We start from the raw sequence: 25,869 nt of genomic DNA on the forward strand, positions 1-25,869 counted from the left end.
CTTAAAGGTTATGGGTAGTTCGTTACAGATGGGCTGTAGCATAGTGACAATTGTGACTTGTTCTCCTTAAACAAGATTAAATTAGAAAAAAAAGTTGGAGCTGCAGGCTGCCAACAGAAGGTTGATACGTGAGTCACAGATTAGATCCGTCCAGAAAGAGACCTGAGAAGTCTAAAAGCAGAGGGTCTCAGTCTGTGGCTCCTGTTTGATTTTTAGTTTGCTCCTCAGTGTTTTTCTGTTCGGCTGCAGGTCTGGATAACTACTCAGTGTGACTAAGGGAAGTTTGCAATCTCTGTAAATGAGACACTGACGGATAATTTTTAACTGATTCCTTGGTTCCCATTTTGGAACAGGCTCAAATTAAACAGCTTATCATTTCTCTCTGTTATCAGCTCTAAAGGTTCCTTGTCTCTGTGGCTTCAGGCCAAGTTCCATCAGAGCTGTTTTATCTCCGATTGTCATTTTAGACGCCTCTGCTCATCACAGATTTGTGAAACGAGGCGCCGTTTTCTGCCCAGTAAGCAAACCTTGTTCAATTTTCACTCTGCTTTCATCTCCTTTTTGAGTCTCGCTGACATCAAGATTAATAGACAACTTGTTGGCTGATCTCCTACTCAGTGTGAAGCTCTCAAACAACACCACCTCAGCTCCCTGTGGCGAAGGTGAAACTGCAGCGAGGACAGTGAACATGAGTTTTATAAGACCCAGGGCCACTTCACTTGCACCTTTTATCAATTCAAATGAAAATATACCAGTTTACAGCCTGAAAAGACAAGAGTCAATTGAAAGCTTTGAAAAAGAAAAGACAAGGACACATCAACCAGCGCTGACTTACATTTAGCAGTGACTGTGTTTAAACAGTCAAACTCTCTGATCACATTATGTCAAATCGTGCACATAGCTGGGTCGGCTGTAGCTCCGGTGGTAGAGTGTGTCAGCCAAAATTGGTGGGTTGCTTATTTGATCCCTGGCTTCTCCTGTCCACATGTCAAAGTGTCCTTAAGCAAGACACTGAACCCCAAATACCTTTCCAAATGTAAGTCGCTTTGGATTAAAAGTCTCCAAATGAGTGTAATGCATTTGCTTTAAGATGATGATGGTGAGGGGAATTTATCCAAAGCTTGTTAAACCACAATTAAGACATACTGTGGGTTTACCACTTGCCATTGTGTTTGTCAGTTACTGGAGCCGGAAAATCCTAATTCGGGTCAAAGTGGTGGCTTTGCCCTCATCCTCTCTCTACATGGCTCTGCTCCCTTCCTCTCTGCTAGGCTTAGCGGGTAAATTTCTAATACCTCGTTTGCCCACAGCGGCGTACTCTTGGCGACAAAACAAGCCAGCAGGATAGCCACGGAAACGTTAGTCATCTTAGATTGATTAGATTATCAATATTGCACAGATAACTTGTTGTAGTGCTACCGTTAGCATTTGTCAAGAAGGAATAGGGTAACCTCCGCATCGCTCTTCAGCCCTTTAACAGTTATCATTAGACTCCCGCGGTGTGGCTAACAGCAGCTAGCCACAGGAACTAATTACCTTGCAACAAACATTCCACCTCCGCTCTCGCCGTCCTGAAAATGCCTCTCCGATGTTGACCCTCATCTGATCTCTGTTTTTATTTAGCGCTTGCTTCTTCTCTTCCTTCTCCTCCAGTGTATTCCTTCTTTTGGCTTGTTTGGTAGCCTGCTATACGCCGTTGTAACGTAACGTAACACACCTCTCTACATGGCTCTGGAAGTGAGGAACCAAGACACGTAGAAACTGGATGACCCATGTCTGTACAGAGCCGCTGTGATTGGCTAGTTACGTGCCAGTTTAGCCTGATTGGTTGTTTGATTCAGACCAGGTCCTGTTTTTAAAAAAACGAAATACAAAGGGATGCGCTCCCACATACACACATTTTTTTTAAAAGAACCGTTCAGTTAAATATTGTTAGAGACATTCAATGGTCAAAATGTGAAAAAAGTTGTATAAAGCCTTTTGTGGCTCCAGAGGGAGCTGTGTGAAATCTGGTAAATTTGATGAATTTGCATGGAGTGTATTTGAGTGTGCATTTCATCTCATCAGTCATGTTCAACCTGCATCGAAACCGAGAGCTCTAAATCCAGTTTAACACAACTGCATCCTTGCCAACCTTAAGGGTCAAATGTTTTGCTACCTTTTTAGCTTACTACGCATCACAAAAGTTAACTTCCTTTGCTATGAATACAACTGTGCTGAATGCCAAAGTGAAATTAACTGTGGAGACCAAGTGAGACAGAATTTGGGGGTTTTCCCATTCACTTCAATACAAAAAGAGTTGAAGGGCTGTCTTGTGAAGATCAAGGTTCATGAAGTTCAAGGGTCATGCAACTTAATTTAAGTATAAAGAAAACATTAAAATATGTTTTTTAAAAAAGTAAAAGTTAACTTGATTTGACTTCATATATTTTAAATTATATTTATATTTTTAGCAGCTTTCTTGTGACCCAATTTGCATAACAGGCAACCCCACACGGGGTCCCAACCCCAAGGTTGGATGTCCTATTATCTTTCCAGCTACAAAAACACAATAAAAAGGTGAAATTACTATTGCGACCTTGTGAGACAGAAGTTTGGGTTTTTTCCATTTACTTTAATACAGTTACAATAGAGTTTTCTTGGAGCAGCATCTAGTGGACATCAGAGGAACTGCAGCTGAACAACCTCAGAAAACACTCAGCCACTGACCAAAAGCAAACAAATATGATTGAACATTTCTCTAATTTAATTGGTCGAGAGGTACTTTCTGTCCTCATCCTGATCAAGTGGAGAACCTCTAATCTCAGAGACCCACTCCTGCTAATTACTGTCGTCTATTGCCGCCTCAGTTGCTGTTAGGTTTAACAACAAGTCCACCTCTTCACAGTAGACCTTTCCTGCTGTGCCTCTCCTTCACCTTTTGATTAGTGTATTGATTCTACAGCTCTCTAATTGGCTGACTGATGAAACTCTTTGTTTTTGTTTTTTCTTTCTCAGCTGGACAATGTAGACGAGCAGGCGGCTCAGATCCGCAGAGAGCTGGATGGAAGGTTACAGCTGGCTGAGAAGATTTCCAAGGTGAGAAACACACATTATTATTATTATTATTTTTAAGAATAAAACCCAAATTCATCATGTCATAATGATATAAAACAATTACATCTTATTTTTACTTTATAAGTGACAAATTACAATCAATTCATTTTCTCTAGACGAGCACATATTGACTGTGAAAACAGATGCACATCTCTCTTGTCCAAAAAAAACTCCTAATAACAGACTAACAGCACTGTCATCTCCCCCAGGTAAAATTAGTTCTGTACTTCATTAAGAAAAGCAGTGTTTCTTTGGCATCTGGCTCTTTTTCTGGCACAGGGGAACCAAAAAGAGCACAAATTGACAAATATATCTATCTTAGAACAACTAAAAGTCTGTTGTCGCGTTTGTCACAGCATGCAATGGTGTGGTGAACTAAGTTGTAGATTAAACAAAGTCTGGACCTATGGAATTACCTTATAAACTAGCGATGTTTTCATAGTTTAACTCCCAAAAACTTCACTCAGTTAGTTAAAGAAGTGCATGTTGATGTGAAGAAAACCTTTGTGTTGATGATGAACTGTGACTGAACGCCTGTCCTGCAGGAGAGGAGATACCCAAAGTTCGTCTCTGCTGACATGGAGCCTCTTTACGTGGAGGAGCTGCGTTCGTCAGTCAACCTGCTCATGGCGAACCTGGAGAGTCTGCCGGTGTCCAAAGGAGGTCCGGACTTCAAACAGAAGCTCAAACGCTCCTCCATGAACAACTCCTTCCTGGACATGGGAGACGAGGGAGACATCCTGTCCAAGTCTGACGTTGTTCTGTCCTTTACTCTGGAGGTCTGTGTGTGTGGATGTGAACTCTGATCTGGTAGTGGACAAGATAACTGCTGAAACTGGTCTTTGAGTTCATTACATGTGACAGTTAATTTAGTTTCTTTTGTTAAGAGATGATGAGGTAGAAATGCATAAAGTCCTGACAGTGCTCCACATTGTGCACTCATGCGGAATAGCTCAGGTAATCGTCAGTAATAATAATAATAACTTTATTTAATTAACTTTATTTAGCTTGTCCACTGTGAGGACTTCTGCTTTTCTGTTTTATATCAATTTAAGCTGAATATAATTGAGTTTTGGACTGCTGATTTAAAAAACAAAACAAAACATTGGACAAACAGGCAACTCTTTCACCATTTTCTGATATTTTATAGAATATTGGCACAAATATAGAAAACTGACTGTTTTGGGGGTTTGTATTGTTGCTCAGACAAAACAAGTCATTTTAAAGACGCATCTGTTTTAACCCTCTGCTGGTGTTTTCAGATTGTGATCGTGGAGGTCCAGGGTCTGAGGTCTGTGGCTCCAAACCGGATCGTTTACTGCACCATGGAGGTGGAGGGAGGGGAAAAGCTGCAGACAGACCAAGCCGAAGCCTCCAGACCACAGTGAGTTCTGCTCCCTCCTGCTCTGTTCAGAGTGTCTCAGTTAGGTCTCAAAGAGAATCAAAATTTGCAGACTTTAAATACCTGTCGTCACATTGCACTTGTGTAAGTTTTATACTGGACCACAACTGGCTTAAACTAGTTGTGATGTCTCAAAATCCTTTCGTACATACACGTCTTAAACTGAGATTTAAGGTGAGCACAGAGAATCAGCAGATTAATGTAAAAACAGCATTCAAACTCTGCACATACATCATTCTGCACAGTGAAGGTCCAACAGCCAAGTAAAGTAACATGTTTTTGAGTGGAGGGGAACTTGAAAGAAAGAGGAAGCATTGTTGAGCATTTTAAAACCAAGATTTGTATAATAAGATTTGTATAATAAGCTGCGCTATAGTTAAGCTATAATAATAATAATGATAATGATGACAATAATAATAATAATAATAAAATAGAGTTAGATTAAAAACTAGTTAAAATATTTAAAAAGAGCAAAATAAAAAACAAATAAAATCAAGCGGAATTTTAAATAAAGAACATTTTTACAGCTTAAATACAATAAAATAAGTGTATAAAATGAAGTAAATAATGTCTACAAACCAGTCTTAATCAAAAGCCTGGCTGACATTTCAACACTTCCAGCTGCTCTCAGATCCTCCGGCAGGCTGTTCCAGCGGCTCGGGGCATGAAAGCTAAAAGCTGCCTCACCTAGAGTTTTAGTTCTGCACTTGGGAACAGCTAACAGACTCGTGCCAGAGGACCTGAGGGGCTGTAACGGTTCGTATGCTGTAAGCATGTGAGACACATATGCCGGTGCCAGACTGTGCAGTGCTTTAAAAACAAGTAAAATAATTTTAAAATCAATACGGAAACTAACGGGCAACCAATGTAAGGACTTTAAAACGGGTGTGATGTGTTCTGTCCTTCTGGTCTTGGTCAAGAAAGGTCCATTGGAGATAATGTTTATTATTGACCATTGTTGATTGTTAATTTTGTTTATTATGATTGTACAGTATGCAGTACTGCCAATAAAGCCACTTGAATTGAAATTGACTGGACTTGACGCATCTCTCTCTCCACATGGCTGTGGAGCAACCTTAGTGATGGAGTAGGCTACAGCAACTAGGAGTAAAACCTAAGAAGCGTCCGGGAAAAATGTCAGGTGCTCCAGATAAAAAAGAAACTATGTAGCTATTACATTTACTCTACCTGAATAATGGATTATTGTCTTGGAACTGTGGACATTTCTCTGAATTTTTGGAACTATTTCTGAACACGAGCCAGGGGCAAGCTCACTGTAGACATACATCATCAGCACGCGTCAGCAGTGTTTGTGTAATTACTCTCACTGCCAGAAGGGGGAGACAAAAGTTCCGCACTCCAGCTTTAAATCAAAAGGGCGAGAGTTCAGGACAGGCAGGCCACTTCTCTAACCTTTAGGCCCATCTGAAATTTTAACATGATTATAGTTGCCATGTTAACATTTAGAATGTTAAAATAATAACATACTAAGTTAATATTTCTAGTACAGTTGAGCCGTGCTTATCTTTAGCATGTAACATTGGTCATAAGGTAAACTGTGGGAATGTTGCTGTAAACAGTAATTGCCTCCTCCTTCAAGGTCATTACAATGTTCACTTCTCTGACCTCAGGAACATTTCACTTAATCCTGCATCTCCCTTGTGAACACATTGTGTCTGTGTCCACCACTCAACGTTGATTATTTGGTCCGGTCTTCACTCAGCGTGGCCTTGTGTTTTCCCAGAGAACGCAGGGTATTAATATTAAACAAACCATGTTTGTGATAGGGCTAAATGACATACAATGACAACGACAGTTACACAGAGGCAATAAAACATGGATTTGTGATGGTGATCACATGAGAAAAGAATATATTGAATAACAATAAAACTAATTTCTGAACTGTAAAAGTGAGCTACATCACTCAATTAAAAATATATCACCTCTGACTTCAGGAAAAAATATTTCCACTTCGATTTTCCTCCACCTGATTACTTGCTCCTGATTAACAGAAAGTCTGTGTGAAAAGCTTTAGTTTAACCTGCGGCAACATAGAGGCCATGTCCATTGGAAAATAAAAGTGTTTTTATCTGAACATTTTTGGTGGTGGTTGCTGGTCGTTGGATGCTGGTTGGACAGCGGGGGTCCATACAGTAATGAGGTTGCCCTTTCGCATGCTCCAGCTGCTGGTGGAAAGTTTTTTTTTTTCTGAAAGCCGTCCGACCGCCAGAATCACCAAACAGAGCCAATTAGACAAGCTCACCGCCACCTGACGACCTCTTTGGTCAACAGGGATCCCGTGCTGTAACCCGGCTTTACTGTGGCTGCTGTAACCTTCACTGTAATTAGCCCACAGCGCACTTTCACATCCCTCATCTTCAGCACACCCATACACTTAATTACATTATAGTTAACTATAATTACACGGACAACATGATTAGCTGTGATTACAATGTCATCCAATTGCTCTGATGACTCCTGCCGTTGTAGCGTAACAGCTCTTTAATCACTGAGGACCTTTTCATTAGGAATACCCTTAATTATTCTGGAATGTCAAGCATCTGTGACTCGCGGACCAAACCACCGTTTCTTCGTGTTTATTACAAATCAAGAACACTTCTGATCATTATTTTCCAACCAGTGTTTTTATATTTTAGATTCCTTCCAGGCTTGCATTAGTAGTTTCCATACACAATGAAAATGAACTTGCAGAGACTGCAGATAGGATCTGTTACTTTTTTCCATGTAAATTAACTTTGTTTGTTAAGTCTTTTGTTCCTGTATCACATGCTGCAGTGCTTCAAACGCAAAACTAATTCACCTTCTTCTAGAAAATGATGTAGAAGCTAAGGTGGGTTTCAGTTTCAAATGTAACCCTGAGGGGTTTGGATTATACAGATATATTGGATATAACAGATTTTAAAATGAAAACACAAACAATTTTATACAATATGTTCCGGTGTGCCTCAGAGACAAACACAGCTGATAATAAAGGGCAGAGAATCAAGAGGAAGACATTTTACTCAGCAGTCACAGTTAAAGCAACACTCCACCAACTTTGAATGTTTAAAAATGAACCATGACTGGTTAACTTTGAATCAGTCATGGAGTTTCTACTAAAACTAAATCCTGTAATTTTCATAAAAATCTATCTTGTATATGTTAATTCCATGCAATGAAATTGGCGTGTCAAAGGAAAAACTGGAAGTACAATAACTGGACTGGGCTGCACCAGCTGTTTGTAAATCCATCATTAAGTTTGTGTGTTAAGTCTTAAGTTCAAACTAGTGATTTACTAAATCAGGTTTTACTATCAAGAAATGTCTTAGCTAGTAAAGAAGTAAAGACTTTAGTAATGTGTATATTGGTTGCTAGAAAACATCTGGAATGCTGTCCAGTCAGAATCAATCAGCTACGGAAATAGGAAGTTACGACAGCATCACAAGCTGTAACATAACTTCCAAAAATAACAATTTTAAGAGGCCAAAAGATTTGTTAGAATGAACTGCCAATGCTTTTATAACTGTAGGCATAACCTAATTTTATGTACATATACAGGAAATATAGAGTGGAATATATGGAAAAATATAAGGCCAACAGGACGAGTGGAAAAGTTATAGGATCGACAAAGTCATTAGGGTATATCTTCTGGGAACCATGAAAGTCTGAACAAAATGTTGTGCCATTCCATCAAGCAGATATTGAGACATTTCACAGGATAAGTCAAAACTTTGCTCTGCTGGTGGCGTGAGTGGAAAAGTATACAGTATCTTCACTCTGAACAACAGATGTCCACCCGGTAGCACTAGAGGAAAAGTTGGGATCACCAAAGTCCGTAGGATTCATCCTCTGGGAACCATGAGCATCTGTCAGAATGTCATGGCAATCTGTCCACCAGTCGTTGAGATATTTCAGTCTGGATTAAAGTGGTGAACTGTGAATGACCGACCCACATTGCCTCATCTCTAGAGCCATGATGCTAGCATGGCTAAAAACATGAATACTATAATACGTATTATACTTATATATATATATACTATTATTAAACCCCAAAACATTGCTGATTGCATGCTGCAGTTATGGTGTGATGTGAAACTCAGACTAGACAGTGACAATGAATCGTACGAAATCACAGCTGAGATTTCACCTTTAAATTTGTCCTGCAGTCTGTTTTCACCGCTGTCTGGTTTGAATGTTTTTATTGCTCAAGGTCAAGTTAGCAAACCAGACAAGACACAAAATGAAACTGTAATAACAACCACCGTCATGTTATCGCTCACATTAAACTGTTATCTCAGGTCAGTAAATACATGAGGTCAGAGCTGTTTGTATTAGTGACTGTCAGCTGTCTTACAGAGCTGATGTCTGTGATTACTTAAAAAGTGCTGTTAGTGTGTGTGTGTGTGTGTGTGTGTGAAGTGAACACACCTTTTTGAACAATGTTGCCTTGGAAACTGAATATGGAGCTTGGCTTTGCTTCTCGCCCTCAACAAGTGAAGGGGTCACTTGTCATCTGTGTGCACCCCCCAGGTTTGACATAAAGGAATGTAATCATGGGAGAGTGGCTCTCGGTGTGTATAATGGCCGTGTCTCCATCATCCTGAGTAGAAGGCGTCCCTCTGCTCCATTAGAGTCTCTGTGAGATGAACAATAAGTGATTCCTGATAACAGCCGCCACTGATGGGACTGTTTACTGCCTCTGGATCTGTGACTAAGACCTGATGTAATGCTATTACAGGAAACTGAGCAAACTTTGCAAGGTGGCCTCTTGTGGAAGTTAACTTTGCAGTCCATTATGTCTGAGTAATTGCAATTAAGAATGAAAACGCCTCATCCTGTGGGTTTTGGAGCCTGCCAATGGAAAAAGTTTGAGGGGTGCAATATATTCATTTCTATGCAGTAGCTACACTTGGGGCTTTGTTCATGATTTTGAAAACAAAAACAGTGCGTCATACTGTGAGATTCACAAGCTCAGCTGTCCCTGGAAAATATCAACTCAGATTTAGCTGGGCTTGACAAATGTTCAGCAAACACAGTTTCTCAAAACAACTTATTAAAACTTTAAAATCTTCTTACACCTAGTTTTAAGTTACAAAATGAAGCAGAATTCTGTAGGACAGAACCGCCTTTTCACCTTATTTTATGTCATTTATTTTGATTCATCATTTAGGAGAAATTGGAAATTCTTTTCACAACACCCACCATGTTTATGCAGATCACATGAGGAACCAAAGGCCAGATAAGCCAGAATGACTGAGTGAAAACTTTCTCTGCTGGGGTTACAAGTCAGAAAAGCTTGATGTGTAAGATACTTTTCTGCATGTGATTGTCGATCTGAAAAGCAAACCCCCACACTGGCAGCATTCCACGAAGGAAATATATTAAATATTCTAAAACACAAATCCTCCTCCTAAAACTGAAACATTTAAGAGTTTTTTTCCACAGTGGGAGGGTGCTGGATCAGACAAACCACAGTCAGAGCCTGTTGCCTACAGCACTTTATCTAACATCTCTCTGTGGCTGTTGCTTCTTGTACTATTCCTTCATGCAATATTTCAAACTGATCAGCTGACCAAATATGAATACCAATATGTCCATATTTTCTCATGTAGTTATCTAGTTTGTATTTAACTGCAGCTCCACTAACAAAGCTCCGCTGACCTCGGCATCGAACACATAGCATTTCCAAAAGCTTTTTCACAATAAATGCAGCAGGAAAAGTTGGGTCAGCAGCATCTTAACACAGCTCTGAGTAAACAGTAAACTAAGGCTGATATCAGAATGTACGAACAGGAAGATGGGAGTGAAACGAAACTCCAGACCACAGAGATTTACTTACAAGCTACAAAAGTACTGAGAGCTAAACCCAGAGAGACTTCTAAAAACAGAGCTTTGTCTTGTGTCACCCGTACAGTCACACATGTTGGGCCAATCATTTTAGAGCAAAAAAACCAGCTTGTTTGAGGAAGCAGACCATATGAGGTTGTAAGCGGTCAGCCCTGCTACCAAGCAGGACCACAACAGTGCGGGTCAGTGCCACCATCCCCTGCTCTCAGGCTGAAGGAGCAGCACATGTATTCACAGCATCGCAGCACAGCACAGCTAATGCAAGCTAAAGCCCACTCGGCCCGTAAAAACATGCTACGTGTGAGTCTTCTGACAGAAAGGATGTGTACTGCAGCCTGACAGTGTGCATTAAGCCGGGTAGACACTGTACGGATTAAGCCTGACTTTAACCCTAAATTGGCCGAATTTCTGCCAGATCAGTTGTCATTTGACGTTCAGTTTGAGGGCGTCGCAGCTGATTAATTGCCTGAATGATCAATGATCAATGATCTCGCTGTCCGCCATATGGTTGGATTTCTGGCAGGTCAGACTTTTCTGTTGGCTGTCTGCAGTTTGAGCAGTCAGTCAGTCGGATTTCCCTCAAAAGATCCGTTATAGCCTGTAGTAAGCTTGTTTTAATATTATTGAAGTAGTATTTTACACGTTGTAGCTAAAATTGTTGTCTTGACTGAGACTGTGCTGTGATATAAAACTGAACTTTGCAGCAGAACAGACTGACCATATTGTCTGCATCTTACATTCTGCAGATTTTTCTTTTTTTTTCTGCCTTTCTCGCTTTTGTCAACACTGTTGCAGATGTGGTTGTCTCGTTTTGAATAAATTTCATTGGAATTGTCAACAGACAAACCTGCCTACGTTCAGTGTGAGCAGCCATGTTGAGGCCGGTCAGTTGATCCTTACGGTCTGAGCAAAAAAGTTGCAGGTTCTGGTTCTGGCCGTGCAGAAAAAAAAGTAAAAGTTCCATAAAAACGCACAGTGTCTGTCCAGCTTTAAAGAGGATCCTTGTGTCTTTCAGGTGGGGGACTCAGGGGGACTTCACCACGACTCACCCTCTGCCCTCGGTCAAAGTGAAGCTGTTCACAGAGAGCACCGGGGTCCTGGCTCTGGAGGACAAGGAGCTGGGCCGGGTGAGAGTCCACCTACACCGTACCACGCACAACCTGACTGCAGTAGATACAAAACACACAGCAACACAAAATGTGGTGAATGTTTATTTATGACCTGAGTCAGATCAGTGGTCAGTCTTCAGTCAGGTCATCAACAAGTACTTAAATACATATGTACATACTTATATACAGTTGTTGTTGTTTTTAGGAATTATAAATGTTCTGAATAAACATGATCAATAATTTTCTTTTCATGTCCGGTCATTTAAATGACACATCTCTCATGTGATTATTCAGACACAATACTGAGCAACAAACCAAACAACAATTGTTTTATGTATTCCAACATCTTACAGCTCAATATCGTGCAGCCTCAGTTTAAACATATATAGGCAGCCTACGTATAATATAACATATAAGTCTGATTTAAATACATACGCAGCCTTGTATAAATGTAAGCACATATAAGAAAACCAAACCAAAACATGAATATATGCATCAATTCAGTTTTCTCCTACATTCATATGTACATTCACAAGATACATTTGTTTCTTTTCTCAACCAGAACTGGTATTAAATGTAGCTAAAACCAGCATAAATAGAAAATCATCTTCTTAAAAGCCCAATTAGTATTTGACTTGTTGACCACATAAATGAATGGTTTATATTTAATCAAATAGTTCGACTTTAATACAGATACTATTTATTTTGCAGCTGATCAGAACTGAAAGTACAGACAATTTACAGATAGAATTAATAAGCCCTAAATGTGTAATTTGACATTTGTTGAATTACAACATTGTCTAAACTTGTAACTCCCCATCAGTCTGATTTCAGCCTATATTAAATCATTTCATCATCATCAACACTTAATTTTGTGCAGTTAAACTAAAGAGCAAATGAAACAAGCCGTCATCCTGAATAATGAACTAATTAAAAACTGATAAACTGACTGGGTCATATTTTTACATCAAGACAAACATGATTCTAGACCTCCATCTGATATCTGCAGCAGACTGAAAACATTCACTTCTCATCACTTTTACACGCTGTTAGTTCTGACAGCACCAACTCAGTCAGCATCAGTATCAACACCACAGCAGCTGAGGGGGGAGATGAATATAAATACAGCTAAGTACATGTACTTTTGGAGTCTCATGTGGTTTGGTTTATGTGCGTCTATAAAAATGTGTTTTAGGTGTGAAATGTGTCTTTTCATGTGAGATTAAGTCTTCAGACAAATCTTGTCATATGTAATGTTGAAAACATCGATGCCCCAGTGGTCCAAAGGCAGGTTCAGACTTTTAACTGGAGCTGACTTATGTTTGCTGACCAGTTATTGTGATTCTCTTCTGGTCACTTTGTGTCTCTGTGAGTGATCACAGAACCGGAACCAGGATTTTAGAAATGCTAACAGTCTTGAATCAGCAGTGGAACTTGTTGCTTTGTCTGACCCCTCCTGAAAGTGCACGCTGTGTTAACTGCAACTTTTAAATAAATTCACATTTTAGATGTGGATTTATTTTGAGGTTCGTAGTGAGGATTTGGAAATTGCGAAATTCTGTCCAAAGATACGACACCAATCATCGCCTCACTGGGCTGTTTTTATTACCGAGAGATCTTAATAAGTCAAAGGCAGCTGAACTTGCTTTAAGCCATTTTCAGATATGGAATATGTAACATTGCTGACAGGACATTTACAGAAAGAGAATCTTTACAGACTAATTACAGAACAGAAAAAAAATTAAAACCAGAACAGGGTCAGAATCCCTGAGGAGTTGATGAAATATTAAAATCAGCTGTAACCTCCCAGGAGAAAACCATCAGTGAAGGTTTAGACCCTTTAATTACCGACTGATTCTGATTGGATGGTGAGGGGCGAAGTCAGCCAGACGTCCTTCATGATGATGATGTTAACATGAGTCACACTCAGAGACACACACACACACACACACACACACACAACCAGTTTGTGTAAGCAGAATCCTGATTGAGTTGAAGGCAGACAGTTCAGACTATGTGTGTGTGTGTGTGTGTTTGTGTGTGTGTCATATTGGAAGCAGACAGATGAAGGACATTGAAGACAAAACACAGTGAATAAAATGAGCTCTGGTCGCTGGTTGGCAGACTCTCACAGGGCTCAGAGCTGCTGTTTGACTTTCTTTTTTTGATTATAAGACGGTATATCTCAGGGTGAGAATGCACCAGAACCAGGAATTTGCCGACAAGTGATTTGGGGGAATAAAAAAGGGGTGGCTTTCCACTTCCTCCTGTAAATTCTGTCCATTTCCACCACTAATCAAAATGTGTGTCTGGAGGGAGATCCTGAGCACGGCCTCTTACCCTCAGTGTAACAATCGCAGCACCAAGCACGAACCGGGACATCCTCTGACATTTTGCTGCAGATGCAGAGTCCCTACATTTAGGGATACAAAATAGGGATGCACCAATCCAACTTTAAAATTTAAAATCTGTTTACTTATCGGGATGATTTTTATTTAAGGTAACACGAAGCCAGGTTGATGTGCTGCTAAAAACTGAGTCAGCTGCTGTCCATGACTCAAGCAGTGTAACTGATAGTGGAAACACTGTTTTATAATGACACTGAGAAAGAAACTGTATTTAATGTGGATCTGTCATGTCAGGACCTGTAACCTATCCAGTTAATAAGCTCCGAATTGGCCCAGATATGGATTCAGCAAAGACACTTGTCTGAAGATATGTCTGGGGGAACTGTAACAGAGACAATCAGTATCCTGATCATGTGGACTGTGTTGTTTTATTCCATCTCCAAAGCCTAAAACTAACCGGCTGTATAGATGTTGCCATATTGTTACGTGAAAGTTATCCAATATAGCAGCTGGAACTAAGGGGCAGAAGTGCTTCGTTCAGCTGGAAAACTGTTTGTTGATTTCCTTGAATCTGGGGTCACATATTTCAACCATCACAGAAAGCAGCACAACACCACAACAGCTTCTCCGTGATTACTACAGCCTGCTGTCACTGCCTGATGTGCTGATGTCAGGCAGAGAGAGAACACCTATTGGCTGTTGACAGATTATACTGTCATACCATCGTTAATGATCGTTTTGATAGTTTTGAGCAAGACTGATGATTATTAGTTGATCCAAAGCAAAATAAAAAAAGAGTTTAGAGAAGAACCTACAGACTCTGGACCTTTATACGCTTGCTAACCAGTCCCTGCCCTTCTCTGTGCCCCGTCCCCCCTCAGGTGGTCCTGAATCCGACCACGAATGGGCAGAAGCAGGCCGAGTTCCACCGGATGGTCGTCCCCAAGAACAGCCAGGACACGGAGCTGAAGATCAAACTGGCCGTCCGCATGGACAAACCCCCCAACATGAAGCACAGCGGGTGAGTCTGCAGGCGTCACAGGGTCTAGTTCTCTGCAGGAAATCCAAAATCTGTTTAAAACCAAGACAAATGAAGGTTAAACCAGACTGATAATCTGAAGCAACCAGTCAGTGATGATGGAGAGCAGACCTCTCCAATAAGTTCAAAGAACAACTTCTTTGGAAAATGTTAAAAAAATAAGCAAAATCACCAGTGAGGCACCTTTTAGGTCAAAGACTCCCCAGACAGGACTTTGACTCCAAAAGCAAACTTTGACATCACCAATAGCAGGGCCATTATTTTCTGTGGAAACAGGGGCTCAGTGAGCGGTGGACAGTACGCTGATTATCCACCAGGTTTTGGCAGGAAGTGGACGCTGTGCCAATTTTAATGCAGAGAACAATGGTGGAAAAATGTCTTTTGTGCGTCTCTGAATTATTATGTAACTCGACTCTGTCTCATCCCACCAGGACGCAATTGACACTGTGACTGTTTGCATTCCGATACAGTGGGCGTTCAGACGAGAAACAGCCCTGCGTTTAAAAAAATGTTGGGGCTGTGTTGCTGGGTGTGTGTTGTTTCAGGTCCGGTGAGACAATGAAATGCGATCCAGGAAGTCCAGTTTGATCAACAGGTCCATGAGTTTGAAGGTTTAATAGCCGCAAAAACAAAACCACCCAGAGGCTGAGACAGTGAACATGTCAGTCTGTAATGACGTGTGTTTATTTTAACTAAACAGAAAAGCATTCTACAGTGGGCAGAGCTTAACAAACATTAAAGTTTTTACATGTTATGTATAAGCATTCAGACTTCCTCCGTCCAAACACAACAGATTCCTCATGCTTTAAAAAAAAAAAACAATATAATTTACTAAAAAAACAGAGAGAAAAACATGAAAAGTCAATTTGGAGAGATTCAGAAGTGTGTGTTTGTGTCGGGGGATGTGCAGGCTGACAGCTTCACCTGCTGGTTAAATAAAGGAAGCAGAAACCGTCTGTGCTGAATCGGAGGATGTGATCACATGATCCCGTATTTTAAAACACTATTGAAATCCGTCAAACCATTTACACACATCTGAAACAGGACATGACACTGTATATTAACACAATATAATCCATTGCAGTTAAGATTAAGATATAAATTATACACTTGTGATAGTTTGACAGTTAAAATTAAAACATTATTAAAAGTCAGTTTATTGAAGATTAATAGATTTTATAGTTTTAACTTTGCATCAGACAGAGAAAAATGTGAAATGACCTCATTGATTTCAGTCACTGCTGAACTGCAAACGTGTCCATCATTCAGTTTTCTTAGTTTCCTTTGATGTTTCAGCCTTAGAGCTCAAAAATACTTTGTTTTTCACCGCTTTTAACAGCACCACAGCTTCTCTGAGCTGCTGTTTACCTCCATGACGACACCTGGTCGTGTCACGTGACCTGCAGTATATCCGATTCAACTGCATCTGTTCTCTGTAATCGGGTGCGTCTGTTTAAACTATTTAAAATCTGATTTCTGTTTATAAAAGTTCACCTTTTGACGGCCATCTTCCTGTGTTCTTCCTTTTGGAAATGAGGAAGACGATGCACAGCAGAGTAGAGATGCTTTCAGATGTGTTTGTCCTCCATTCTTGCCATTTTGAAGTTGTTTCCTTAAGCGTTAATTTACAAATATTGAATATTGTTAATACCTCGAGAAGCTGACTCAGACCACCAAACGGGATTTAAGATGAGCTGTAACTCCACTCACTATCTAAACTGAACACACAAGATTGGTAGCTGCTCTCACTCCCATAATTATTTTAATACAGGGACTAACAACTGACTCTAAACAATTTTTTCTGACACCTTTTAAAGGTTTGTTTACATCAGTAACATTTGCAAATTGTTGTTGCAATTATTGTTCAGCAAAACAAATTTTATGTGCAGCTCTTCCTGTAAATGATGGTAAAAACGTGCGGTTTTAGGCAGGGAATCCCTGATTTCAATTCCAAGTTCACTTTTACTTTTTAAAGATTTTAATTTAATGAAACAAAAATGTATAAAATATATAAAACCTATTGAGGAGGCGTGTCTGTTGTGCAGTTTTTACTTTCTGCCAGAAGATGGCAGCAGAACCTCATTTTCAAACCCACAAATCTAGGATGAGGAAATATTTCTGTTCATTTAACACCACAGCTGTGTGTGTGTGTGTGTGTGTGTGGGGTGTGTGTGGGTGTGTGTGTGTGTGTGTGTGTGTGTGTGTGTGTGTGTGTGTGTGTGTGTGACAGCAGTTTCTCTGTAGTGAACTTTATTTTTGACTGCTGACTTCTGTCAACACTTTTAGTGTTTGGAGTTTATAAAGTGTGAATGTCAGCGACTCTAAGGGAACAGCAGGATCAAAGATAACGTTAAGAGCGACTCTCTTTCCTGAACCAGTAGCCCCTTGAAGACCCCCTCCAGATACATTGCATATAAAAAATACTCTGCATTGAATAATAATTTGTCAGATTTTCTGTCTCAAAAAAAGGTTGAATATATTACTTACAGATTCTTAAAATTAAAAATCTACTCCCTCTAACTCCTTGAAAAATCCTCAATCTATTATTATGCAAATATGTTTTGTTTCAAAAGTTTAACTCCTGGACACAAGAAGTCTCCTACTTCAGAAAAAAGTCCATTCTCAGTGCAGTGGAGGTTTTAAATTTCCACGTCTCACTTCTGTCAGATGCATATTGGACCACGACTGGCTCCCAAACTACCTGTGATGCTATTAAGCCTTTACTTGAACACTTTAAAAATCCAAAATCAATATGAAATGTGAATGATTTCAGTCTTTTCCGAGTTTTCCCTGAGGAACTCATTTTGCTCGATCAATGCAGCTCTTTGCTAACTTAAACTGCTTCAACTCAATTCAACTCCTCCTTAACTGTCAGTTTTAAGTCCAGTTAAAGTGATGCTTGTCTTTGTAGGCTATAAAACCGCTTTGGAGTGGATTTTCTCTTTTGATGGAGCAATTAGCAGTTTCCCCCTGCTTCCAGTCTTTATGCTAAGCTAGGCTAAACACATCCTGAATGCATTTCTGTGCTGGATGCTCAGAGATGAAACTGATATCTCATCTTCTCTCATGTAGTTCCAAAAAAGAGTTAACCAAGTGAATGTGAATGGAGAGGAAGGTTGAGGAGGAGAACAGGGAGTCTGAAAGCCTCCTCCTCCTCCTCCTCCTCCTCCTCCTCCTAACAGCCTCCTGCAGGAGCCCACAACACTGTGGGAGTCGATAACAGATGACAGAAAGACAAAAGAAAGGAGGATAAAGATCGAGCAGTTTTCAAAAAGCTCCACAAGGGGTCAGTGTTAGTTTCCTTGTGAGTCCATCCCAGCTCTGGTTTACATCCAGCTCTTCTTCATGTGTTTAAACCTGCGTTCTGCCATTTCTGATTTATTAAAGACACAATCTGTGATTCACCTGCTGAAAGGTGTCATCCTCTGTTTTAGTATTTTCTCCATTCATGTTATTTGATGCTTTTTTCACCGTGAATCTTTGATCCAAAGAGTAACACAGGGCAAACAGAGCCTGTATGCTGTATTTCTGATAAAAGATTCTGCATATTTTAAGATGACCAAAATGACTCCTCACATGTCAAAGGAATAAAATCCAAGAAGAGGCCAAGTAAAGAAAGCAAAGAGAATGAGATCAAACAGAAAATGCTCCGGTCAAAATTGTTTTACATTTGTGTTATTCTTTTTTTTCTTCCTCCAGACTGCAAAAGAAAAACCATGAAAAGGAACGTGAACACATTAAAGACATGACTGCTTTAAAAGGCCGACACGTGCATGAGGACATTTTACTTTCAGAGTGAAGTGAAATGAAAAAAAGGTTCAGAAAAAGAAAATGCACAAACAGGAAACATTTTGATTTTGTGTTTTATTTTATTTTTTGATGCGTTATGATTAGAAAATATTTATTCTTCATCTTGTTTCCGATCAGGTTTTTGAGCTCAGAGGAAGTCAGATGCTCTGTTTTACTTCTTGCTCGTATTGAAGGTGAGCACTCGATCTTATTGCGATCACAATGGAAAACAAATAACAGAAAATGCAGCCTGCAGTCGATTCTTTTATGATTATCACGATTTTATCGTCTTTTATGAAATCCAGAAGCATAACAACTTTTTAACAAATTCTATTTATCGGTAAGTTTGATTTCAGGAGTGGGAGGAGCGGAGACAGTGAAGTCACTGATTCTTCAACCAAAGAACTTCATTGATTAAAAAAAAAATAAAACAGCATTTATGTAAAAGCAAATAAGTCATTATAATGAAATTGTTAGTGTGTTCTCCCTTCCCCAGTGGAAATGAGTGAAAAATATCTGCCAGTGTAGTGAGATTTGATGTCACAGGATAGTAAATGACTTTTTTGATGCCTGGGAACAAAAACATCTGGCTAAAATCAATTCAAGACAATCTGCTCTTTAAAAAAATCTGAAAATGTTTCCCTTCTTAGTGGAAAACTGGTGCTACTGCAAAAAAAATCCCCAAAAACAAATTTACACAACAAAATATCTTTTATTAATTCACCTCACAGAAGACGGAACAACTTTTTGATGCCTGGAAATTTAAAATGTGGTGAAAATCATTTTGTGACACTTCAAAAAAAAATCCGTATTTTTTGGAGTAAATCTACCAAAACTGGAAAAGATAACCTTAAATTTATGTATTTCTGTAAGTCACTGGGGGAAAAAAATCTAATTTCTTCAAAGTTATTTACTCTTCAATTTTTTTCCCTTTCAAACAAGTAAAAAATTGGTGGTGATTTAATGTCACAGCAGATGGAACTACTTTTTGATGCCTTGGAAATAAAAACGTGGTGCAAATCAGTTCAAGACAATTAAAAAAAAAGTCTATGAAACAAAGACAATCTCTGCAAGTGCCACAGCAAAAAAATCTCCTTTCTTACATTTACTGTATTATTTAGTCTGTATTATTTAGTACTTAACCTGTTTTTCACACAAATGAATATCAAATTTCTTGATTCAGGTGCAGTGATCTGCCTTATTCTGGTTCATTTTGAACCTACCGACACTCATTTCGAGACTATTCTAGAAATAAGGGAAACTGTAGTTTTTCCTTCTTTTAATAGAAAAATGTCTCATTACTCTTTAATAAAACCTTTAAAGTGAATATCCAGCTAAATGACCAGTTAAAGGTGGATGTTTTTTTGCAGTGAGGACTGTTAAATGCCTGCAGTGAACTCTTTGCCGTCTGCAGTCCATCACCGCGGCGTTGTGCGGCTGAATGGATGTTTGAAACCCTGCAGGAGGACAGACGGCCAAATCATTTTCACAAGTGGCCGGCGAGCAGTGCCACATGTTAACCCGGAGTCGTGCAGGATGGCCCAGATTCTCTGTCCAGACGCGCTGCAGCCTTGACTGGAGGCCTTTTCTTTAAGGGAGGGCAGCAGGGCTGAAGAAAGAGGTCTCGCCATCGATTGATTTTCCTCACTTGCACTTGCCTGTATCCCACGCTTCAGGAGGCCCGGGAGCAGCCATTGATTGAGAGGCCACGCTGGTCATTCTTCCAAGTCTTCCTCAATGAGCTGCTGTCGGTGTCACGGCTTCTCTCAGCTCAGGACTCATTACTTTCTCCTTTTTAGTTTCACATTCGGGGAGGAAGTGAATGTGTTAATAATGTTCACAGCCGGGGGAGTAACGGCATAATGTGGTGTCGTGATAGAAAAATATGAGGACATGCATTAAGGAGCTTTAAAATGGATCCTGAGAGAATCTGATCCTTGAAGACTCTCAAAGGCTCCTGGTTGTTTTTTGCACTGAATTATATACACCAACAATATATGTCAGAAGTCTCAGCTGCTGCCTGACAGTGTTGACAGGCTGCCATCTTTAAAGAAAATAAAGCCTCCCCATCTCAAGCCAAATATATCAAATCTACAGTCTGGAAGGTGTCTGGAGTAAAAAAAAAAATTTTTAAATTGTTACCTCAAATTATTTATTTGTGTGCTCAATTATAGTCTTTGTTCTTTTATTGTAATTTGCACTCTCAATTTAAACACCTCATTCCCTTGGCTTAGTAGTGTTAAATCACCTGCTTGGCCACACAAGGGAGCACACTTATTTTCATTATCGATTAATCTGTTTATTTATTTGATTTACCAATTAATCTTCAGTCTAATTTGTTAGAAAATAGTGACAGATGTCCAAGTCGACGTCTTTAGAGTCCGATTCAAGTTTGCAAATTATTAATTTGAGGAAACCTTAAGAAATTCGAGGGAAGGATTGACTAAATTGGAGAAATTAAATTAATATATTTAGCGCACAAATTACTGATTTGAAGGAAGATTCCTTTACCAAAAAAATCAAATGTAAATTTACCGCACAAACCTCACCTCTCGCCTGTTTGGAGACCGACCCGGTTTTCTCTTTTATCAGCACTGAGCACAGTCAACACCAACAGTGTGTAAAAACTGTGAACTTTTCCTTTAAGTTAATGTCATGTTGTTCTTTGTGTTCCAGGCACCTGTACGCTCTGGGACAGAGAGTCTGGAAACGCTGGAAAAAAAGATATTTTGTTCTTGTTCAGGTAAAGAACTGATGAGACAGAGATCAGATGGCATGTATTGATCTGTGATTGATTTGGAAATTGTGTCTTAAGATCATAGAGGCACAGCAGGCTGGGAAAGAAAGACTAAAGGTTAAAAGTAAAACTGAAATAAACCTACGGCAACTGACTTTTATCCGCAGAAGAAAAGATCTGCAGAAAAGATCGAGCATCGGTTTTTGACAGATCCAGCATCAGTGAAAATATGAGATGATCAAACCGTCACCGTGCTCACACTCTCTCTTTCAAAACTCTCTCTTCCTTTTTTGATTTTACAGATTTTTGAAAAGAGAGGCAGTCGATAGAGGGGGAAAGAAAAAAATATTTTAGGTTATTAAAGGAAATCATATCACATCAGTCGCTCTACTCAAAAGGTATTTACACCTCTTCTGAGCACAAGAGTTCTGCTTACGCAAAGTTAATTGAGTTTTGGTTTTTCTTTTATACTTTTTCACTTCAGCTGTTATTTACTTTCTGAGCACTTAGTGATCACTCAGGATCTTTGAGGGCAAGGGCAGAAATTCAAATTAATCATACTTTTGTTACTCTGTTTACCTCTCTGCGTCAGATCGAAAGTCCTTTTAAAGGCATCAAAAGATAGAATCTTTAAATTGAGTATCATCTATATTCCACTGATTCTGATTGAGGATGTTAATGGCTGATTGAGTGTTTGACAACATTTCTAAAATCCTCAAAAATGTTTCTCTCCTGATGGTGTGAAAAATATTCTGCTACAGCTCTGTAGCAAGATGTCTGCAGGAAGTGAAACATCTGTTCACTAGTACAACATAAGGACAATGTGAAAACATTATTATATATAGAAAAACAGAAAATTACAGAAAATAAGGTTAATATATGTAGGCATTGGACAACCTTGTCTATTGTCCCCATGCACAAAGCCAGGTCTATTTAAAAAAAAAAAAATGGTTTTCCCAGTTTGGTGTGAACGTGACTGGCCTGCACAGAGGCCTGACCTCAACCCCATCCAACATCTTGGGGATCAACTGGAACACCAACTGTGAGCCAGACCTGATCACCCAACATCAGTGTTAGACCTCACTGATGCTCCTGTGTCTGAATGGGAGCAAATCCCTGCAGCCAGGTTCAACATCTGATGGAAAGACTGAAACCAGAAGAGTGGAGGCTGTTATGGCTGTCCACATACTTTTGGCCATGTAATGTACCACTGCATGCCATTTTTGTTTGGTTGAAGAATTCTTGCCATGTGAAATGTGGTAAAAATGAACTTTACTCTGCAGGGGATGGAATATTCTTCATGTCAGAAGGATAGAAAATATCTTCAAATAGTGCTAAGTGTTGTAGCCTACTGTAAAAGGACCTGCTGGGTTTGACTAATTTTGGCTTGAATATATCATCATTATCAAATTGAACAAAGTGACTAAAATGTAACTGTCACTGCAAGAGCCTTAAAATGTAAAAAACGAAGTTGAGATAAGAAAAAAAACCTGGAGCTTCAGACTAATAGTTTATCTCTGCCAGGCATGGCCTTGGAGGGGAGCATGCGTTTAGTCCATAGACCTATTAAAAGGTTTTGGTTGTGTGTGTGTGTGTGTGTGTGTGTGTGTGTGTGTGTTTCTGTTTCTGTCTGCAGCTAATCTCGCATACTACTGGACCCATCAGCCCAATATTTTTTGTGCACATTTTTGACTGTATGCTCAAGGACCTCTCGTGGGTTGCGGTGATTCACAATTTTTTAAAAACCTATTTAACTGACTGAGCCTATCGTAAAGCTTAGTCTTGGTCTTTTCGGCAGTATTCACCGTTTTACGATATGCGTTATGACATAGCAAAAAGGTATTACCATTTCCAGCAATCTGCAAGGCTAAAAACAAGGCTTATCCAGTCTGGTGCAAGCCACATTCTGGCCTTTGTCGTGGCTCAAAAACTGACATCCATAGAAAAGTTGAGTCTCATCTTGAACCGGAGCAGCTGCAGGTTGATTCCATACCCGATATGTTCTGATCCACCAAAGTTCGGCACGATACGAGATGAATAAATCCCTGTTTTTGTTATCTTTGCAACCATCTTGACTGTAAGGGAGCCGGGAGGGACAACTGAGTGAGATTCAACTCTTCTTTGTTTGGGAGGGGTTGTATTTTGTGCGGTGTGTTACAACTGTTCTAAATAAATAACAATGTTTAAATTCAGAAGTTTGGACTTATGGTCCCGTTTATTGTTTCCTAATTAAGTTTATACAGTTAGGCGAACCCAGGACGCTCGGTTACAGTACCATTACACTATTCTATGCATCTTAAAGAAAACTGAGACTATACTATACAAAAACACTTTATTAAAACTATCATACATCTATATAAGAAAACATACACTATACTATACAAAAAAACTTTCTCCCCTTCATTCCACTGCTCTTGTGCAGACACGCTGGACACATAGCCTGCCCTGCACTCCCTGTTCCCCACCCACAGGCCCCCAGACACTCCCGCAGAGATCTGCACCCGACTGAGTGCACTCTTCTAGTTGGTTCTGTAAAACTGCAGCAGGCATTGTTTTCTTCTTGTTTTCGTGTCAGGTCCCAAATCAAAATGTTTGACTGCAGTTATAGTTTCAGTCAAACTGGATCTGAGACTCGTCTGAAGGTCTGGAGCTTCTGTGTTTTTCAAAGGAAATCAGTTTGTTCTTATCAAAGCTGATTTATAAAATGAAGAGTATGCCAAATTGGTTTTGAGGCAGAAATATGGAATGCTGATGAAACTAGAGAGGTTGACACTCTTAGTAGTACAGAAAGGATTTCTTCCATCTGCTTCTGGGAGTAGTACTAGCTTCAGCAGGAGAAAACATGAATCCGATATAAAAGAAACACTTCAGGACACATCATGAAACTGTCTCGGGCTGTATATAAGCTACAGACTACACAAATCCAAAGCTCTCTGGGACAAAAAGAGCATTGGAAATGGGAGAGAACCAAAAATCCACCTGTGTGTTTTAGGACTGTGTGTCTGAAATGTGCTGTATCTGTGGTTCATCAGTGTGTGTCGTTGCGCTGCAGGTGAGTCAGTACACGTTCGCCATGGGCAGCTACAGAGAGAAGAAGGCAGAGCCTCAGGAGCTGATGCAGCTGGAGGGATACACAGTGGACTACTGCGACCCTCAGCCAGGTAGACCCACCTGAGCTGTCTCACTGACATCATCACACAGGGCTTTACACTGTAACAACACACAGCATACGGATAACAAGAGTCCGCGAGATCCACAATTCATCAAGTCTGCAAGGGGCCTCAAGTGGACTTTCTGCAAATTATTCATGAATCAATATTGACATAATCGAGAGCCGAGGTCCTGATGTCACTTCCTGTCCAGCCTCTGGTCCACTAGCTTCTGTGACTCAATGTAATCTCTCATTCAGCATTTCTTTGATCTTTCTGAAAAAATGAAGCGTGTTCCTGAAGTTTACTTTCCATATTTTAAGAAAAATCGACATCCACTACAGCAGTGGATAGTAGAAATTAAAACCTTTGTGGTTTTAACAAAGTTAAACAAAAAACTACAGCTCCCATGAAAATTTACCAGTGTGGCAGCGCAGGTTCTTACATCATCGTAACTTTGTTCGCTCCTCTCTGTCCTGCTGTTATCACAGACATGTCTGTGCTCACCACGACGCCTCGACTCGTTCGTGGATTCGCTTTGTCTGTGCAAGCTCTGACGTTTAACCCGCGATGGTCTGTGTGCAATCGGCAATGTGAATTCAGTTCAGAGCAGTCCAGAAAAATGCCCCAGATGGATTACGTGGTCAAGATCCATGACGATGAGTAAGGTCTGATGTACCGTTTCATAGCATAGTTAATCCCCTCACAGCCCAGTGTCCTCGCAGACATGATGATGGTGAGCGTCTCAGACACGTGGCAAGATATTGTGAAAACTGTTTGGACACAAAGACCAATGAAAAAAGAAATGTACAAAACAAAAGACGTTTAATCCTTAAAGCTAAAAACGCGAAATAACTTTATTTGTAAAACAGTTTTTGAAAAACAGACTTTAATAGAGATGTATACAAAGTCAAATCTGATAATACACAAAAACACTAAAGATGAACCAAGTAGTAGAGTAAAAAATAAAAAAAGTAAACAAAACAGCTTGAAATTGTGGAAAGGTCGAGTCATAGAGGTGAGTTTGAAACCCAGATTTAAAAACTGATCCAGCCAAGTGGACATTATTTGACATCATTAATCCAAAACTGGAGTGAGTGTGTGTTGACTTCAATATGACATTGGGTTGATCAGTTGAGAAACTGGGACAAAATAAGAGGGAACAGTGTGTGTGTACAACGTCCATGTTGGTTTATTGTTCATGTTAATGTCTTTGGAAGGTGGAAGATTCATTTACAGATACTTCATCAGCTAGAGAAGAGAATACAATAGAACATTATTGTCTTACTAATTAAGACCATTAAGAGTAAAAACAGTCACATACAAACAATAAACACACATCATAAATCATCA

General features: G+C 39.7%; 1 protein-coding gene across 12 annotated transcripts in view; it reads left to right on the plus strand.

Moving 5' to 3' along the window:
- cadps2 (Ca++-dependent secretion activator 2) overlaps positions 1-25,869 on the plus strand; it is a 228,518-nt gene that overhangs the window by 99,567 nt on the left and 103,082 nt on the right. For all 12 annotated transcript variants that reach the window (XM_044194159.1, XM_044194157.1, XM_044194161.1 and 9 more), the window contains exons 4-10: positions 2,998-3,078; positions 3,642-3,875; positions 4,359-4,480; positions 11,361-11,472; positions 14,684-14,823; positions 21,307-21,373; positions 24,420-24,528. In XM_044194159.1, the coding sequence (XP_044050094.1) occupies positions 2,998-3,078; positions 3,642-3,875; positions 4,359-4,480; positions 11,361-11,472; positions 14,684-14,823; positions 21,307-21,373; positions 24,420-24,528 (865 nt within the window). The remainder of the gene's footprint in view (positions 1-2,997; positions 3,079-3,641; positions 3,876-4,358; positions 4,481-11,360; positions 11,473-14,683; positions 14,824-21,306; positions 21,374-24,419; positions 24,529-25,869) is intronic.

This window comes from Siniperca chuatsi, linkage group LG4 (assembly GCF_020085105.1).
Source record: "Siniperca chuatsi isolate FFG_IHB_CAS linkage group LG4, ASM2008510v1, whole genome shotgun sequence".
NCBI classification, from domain to species: Eukaryota; Metazoa; Chordata; class Actinopteri; order Centrarchiformes; family Sinipercidae; genus Siniperca; species Siniperca chuatsi.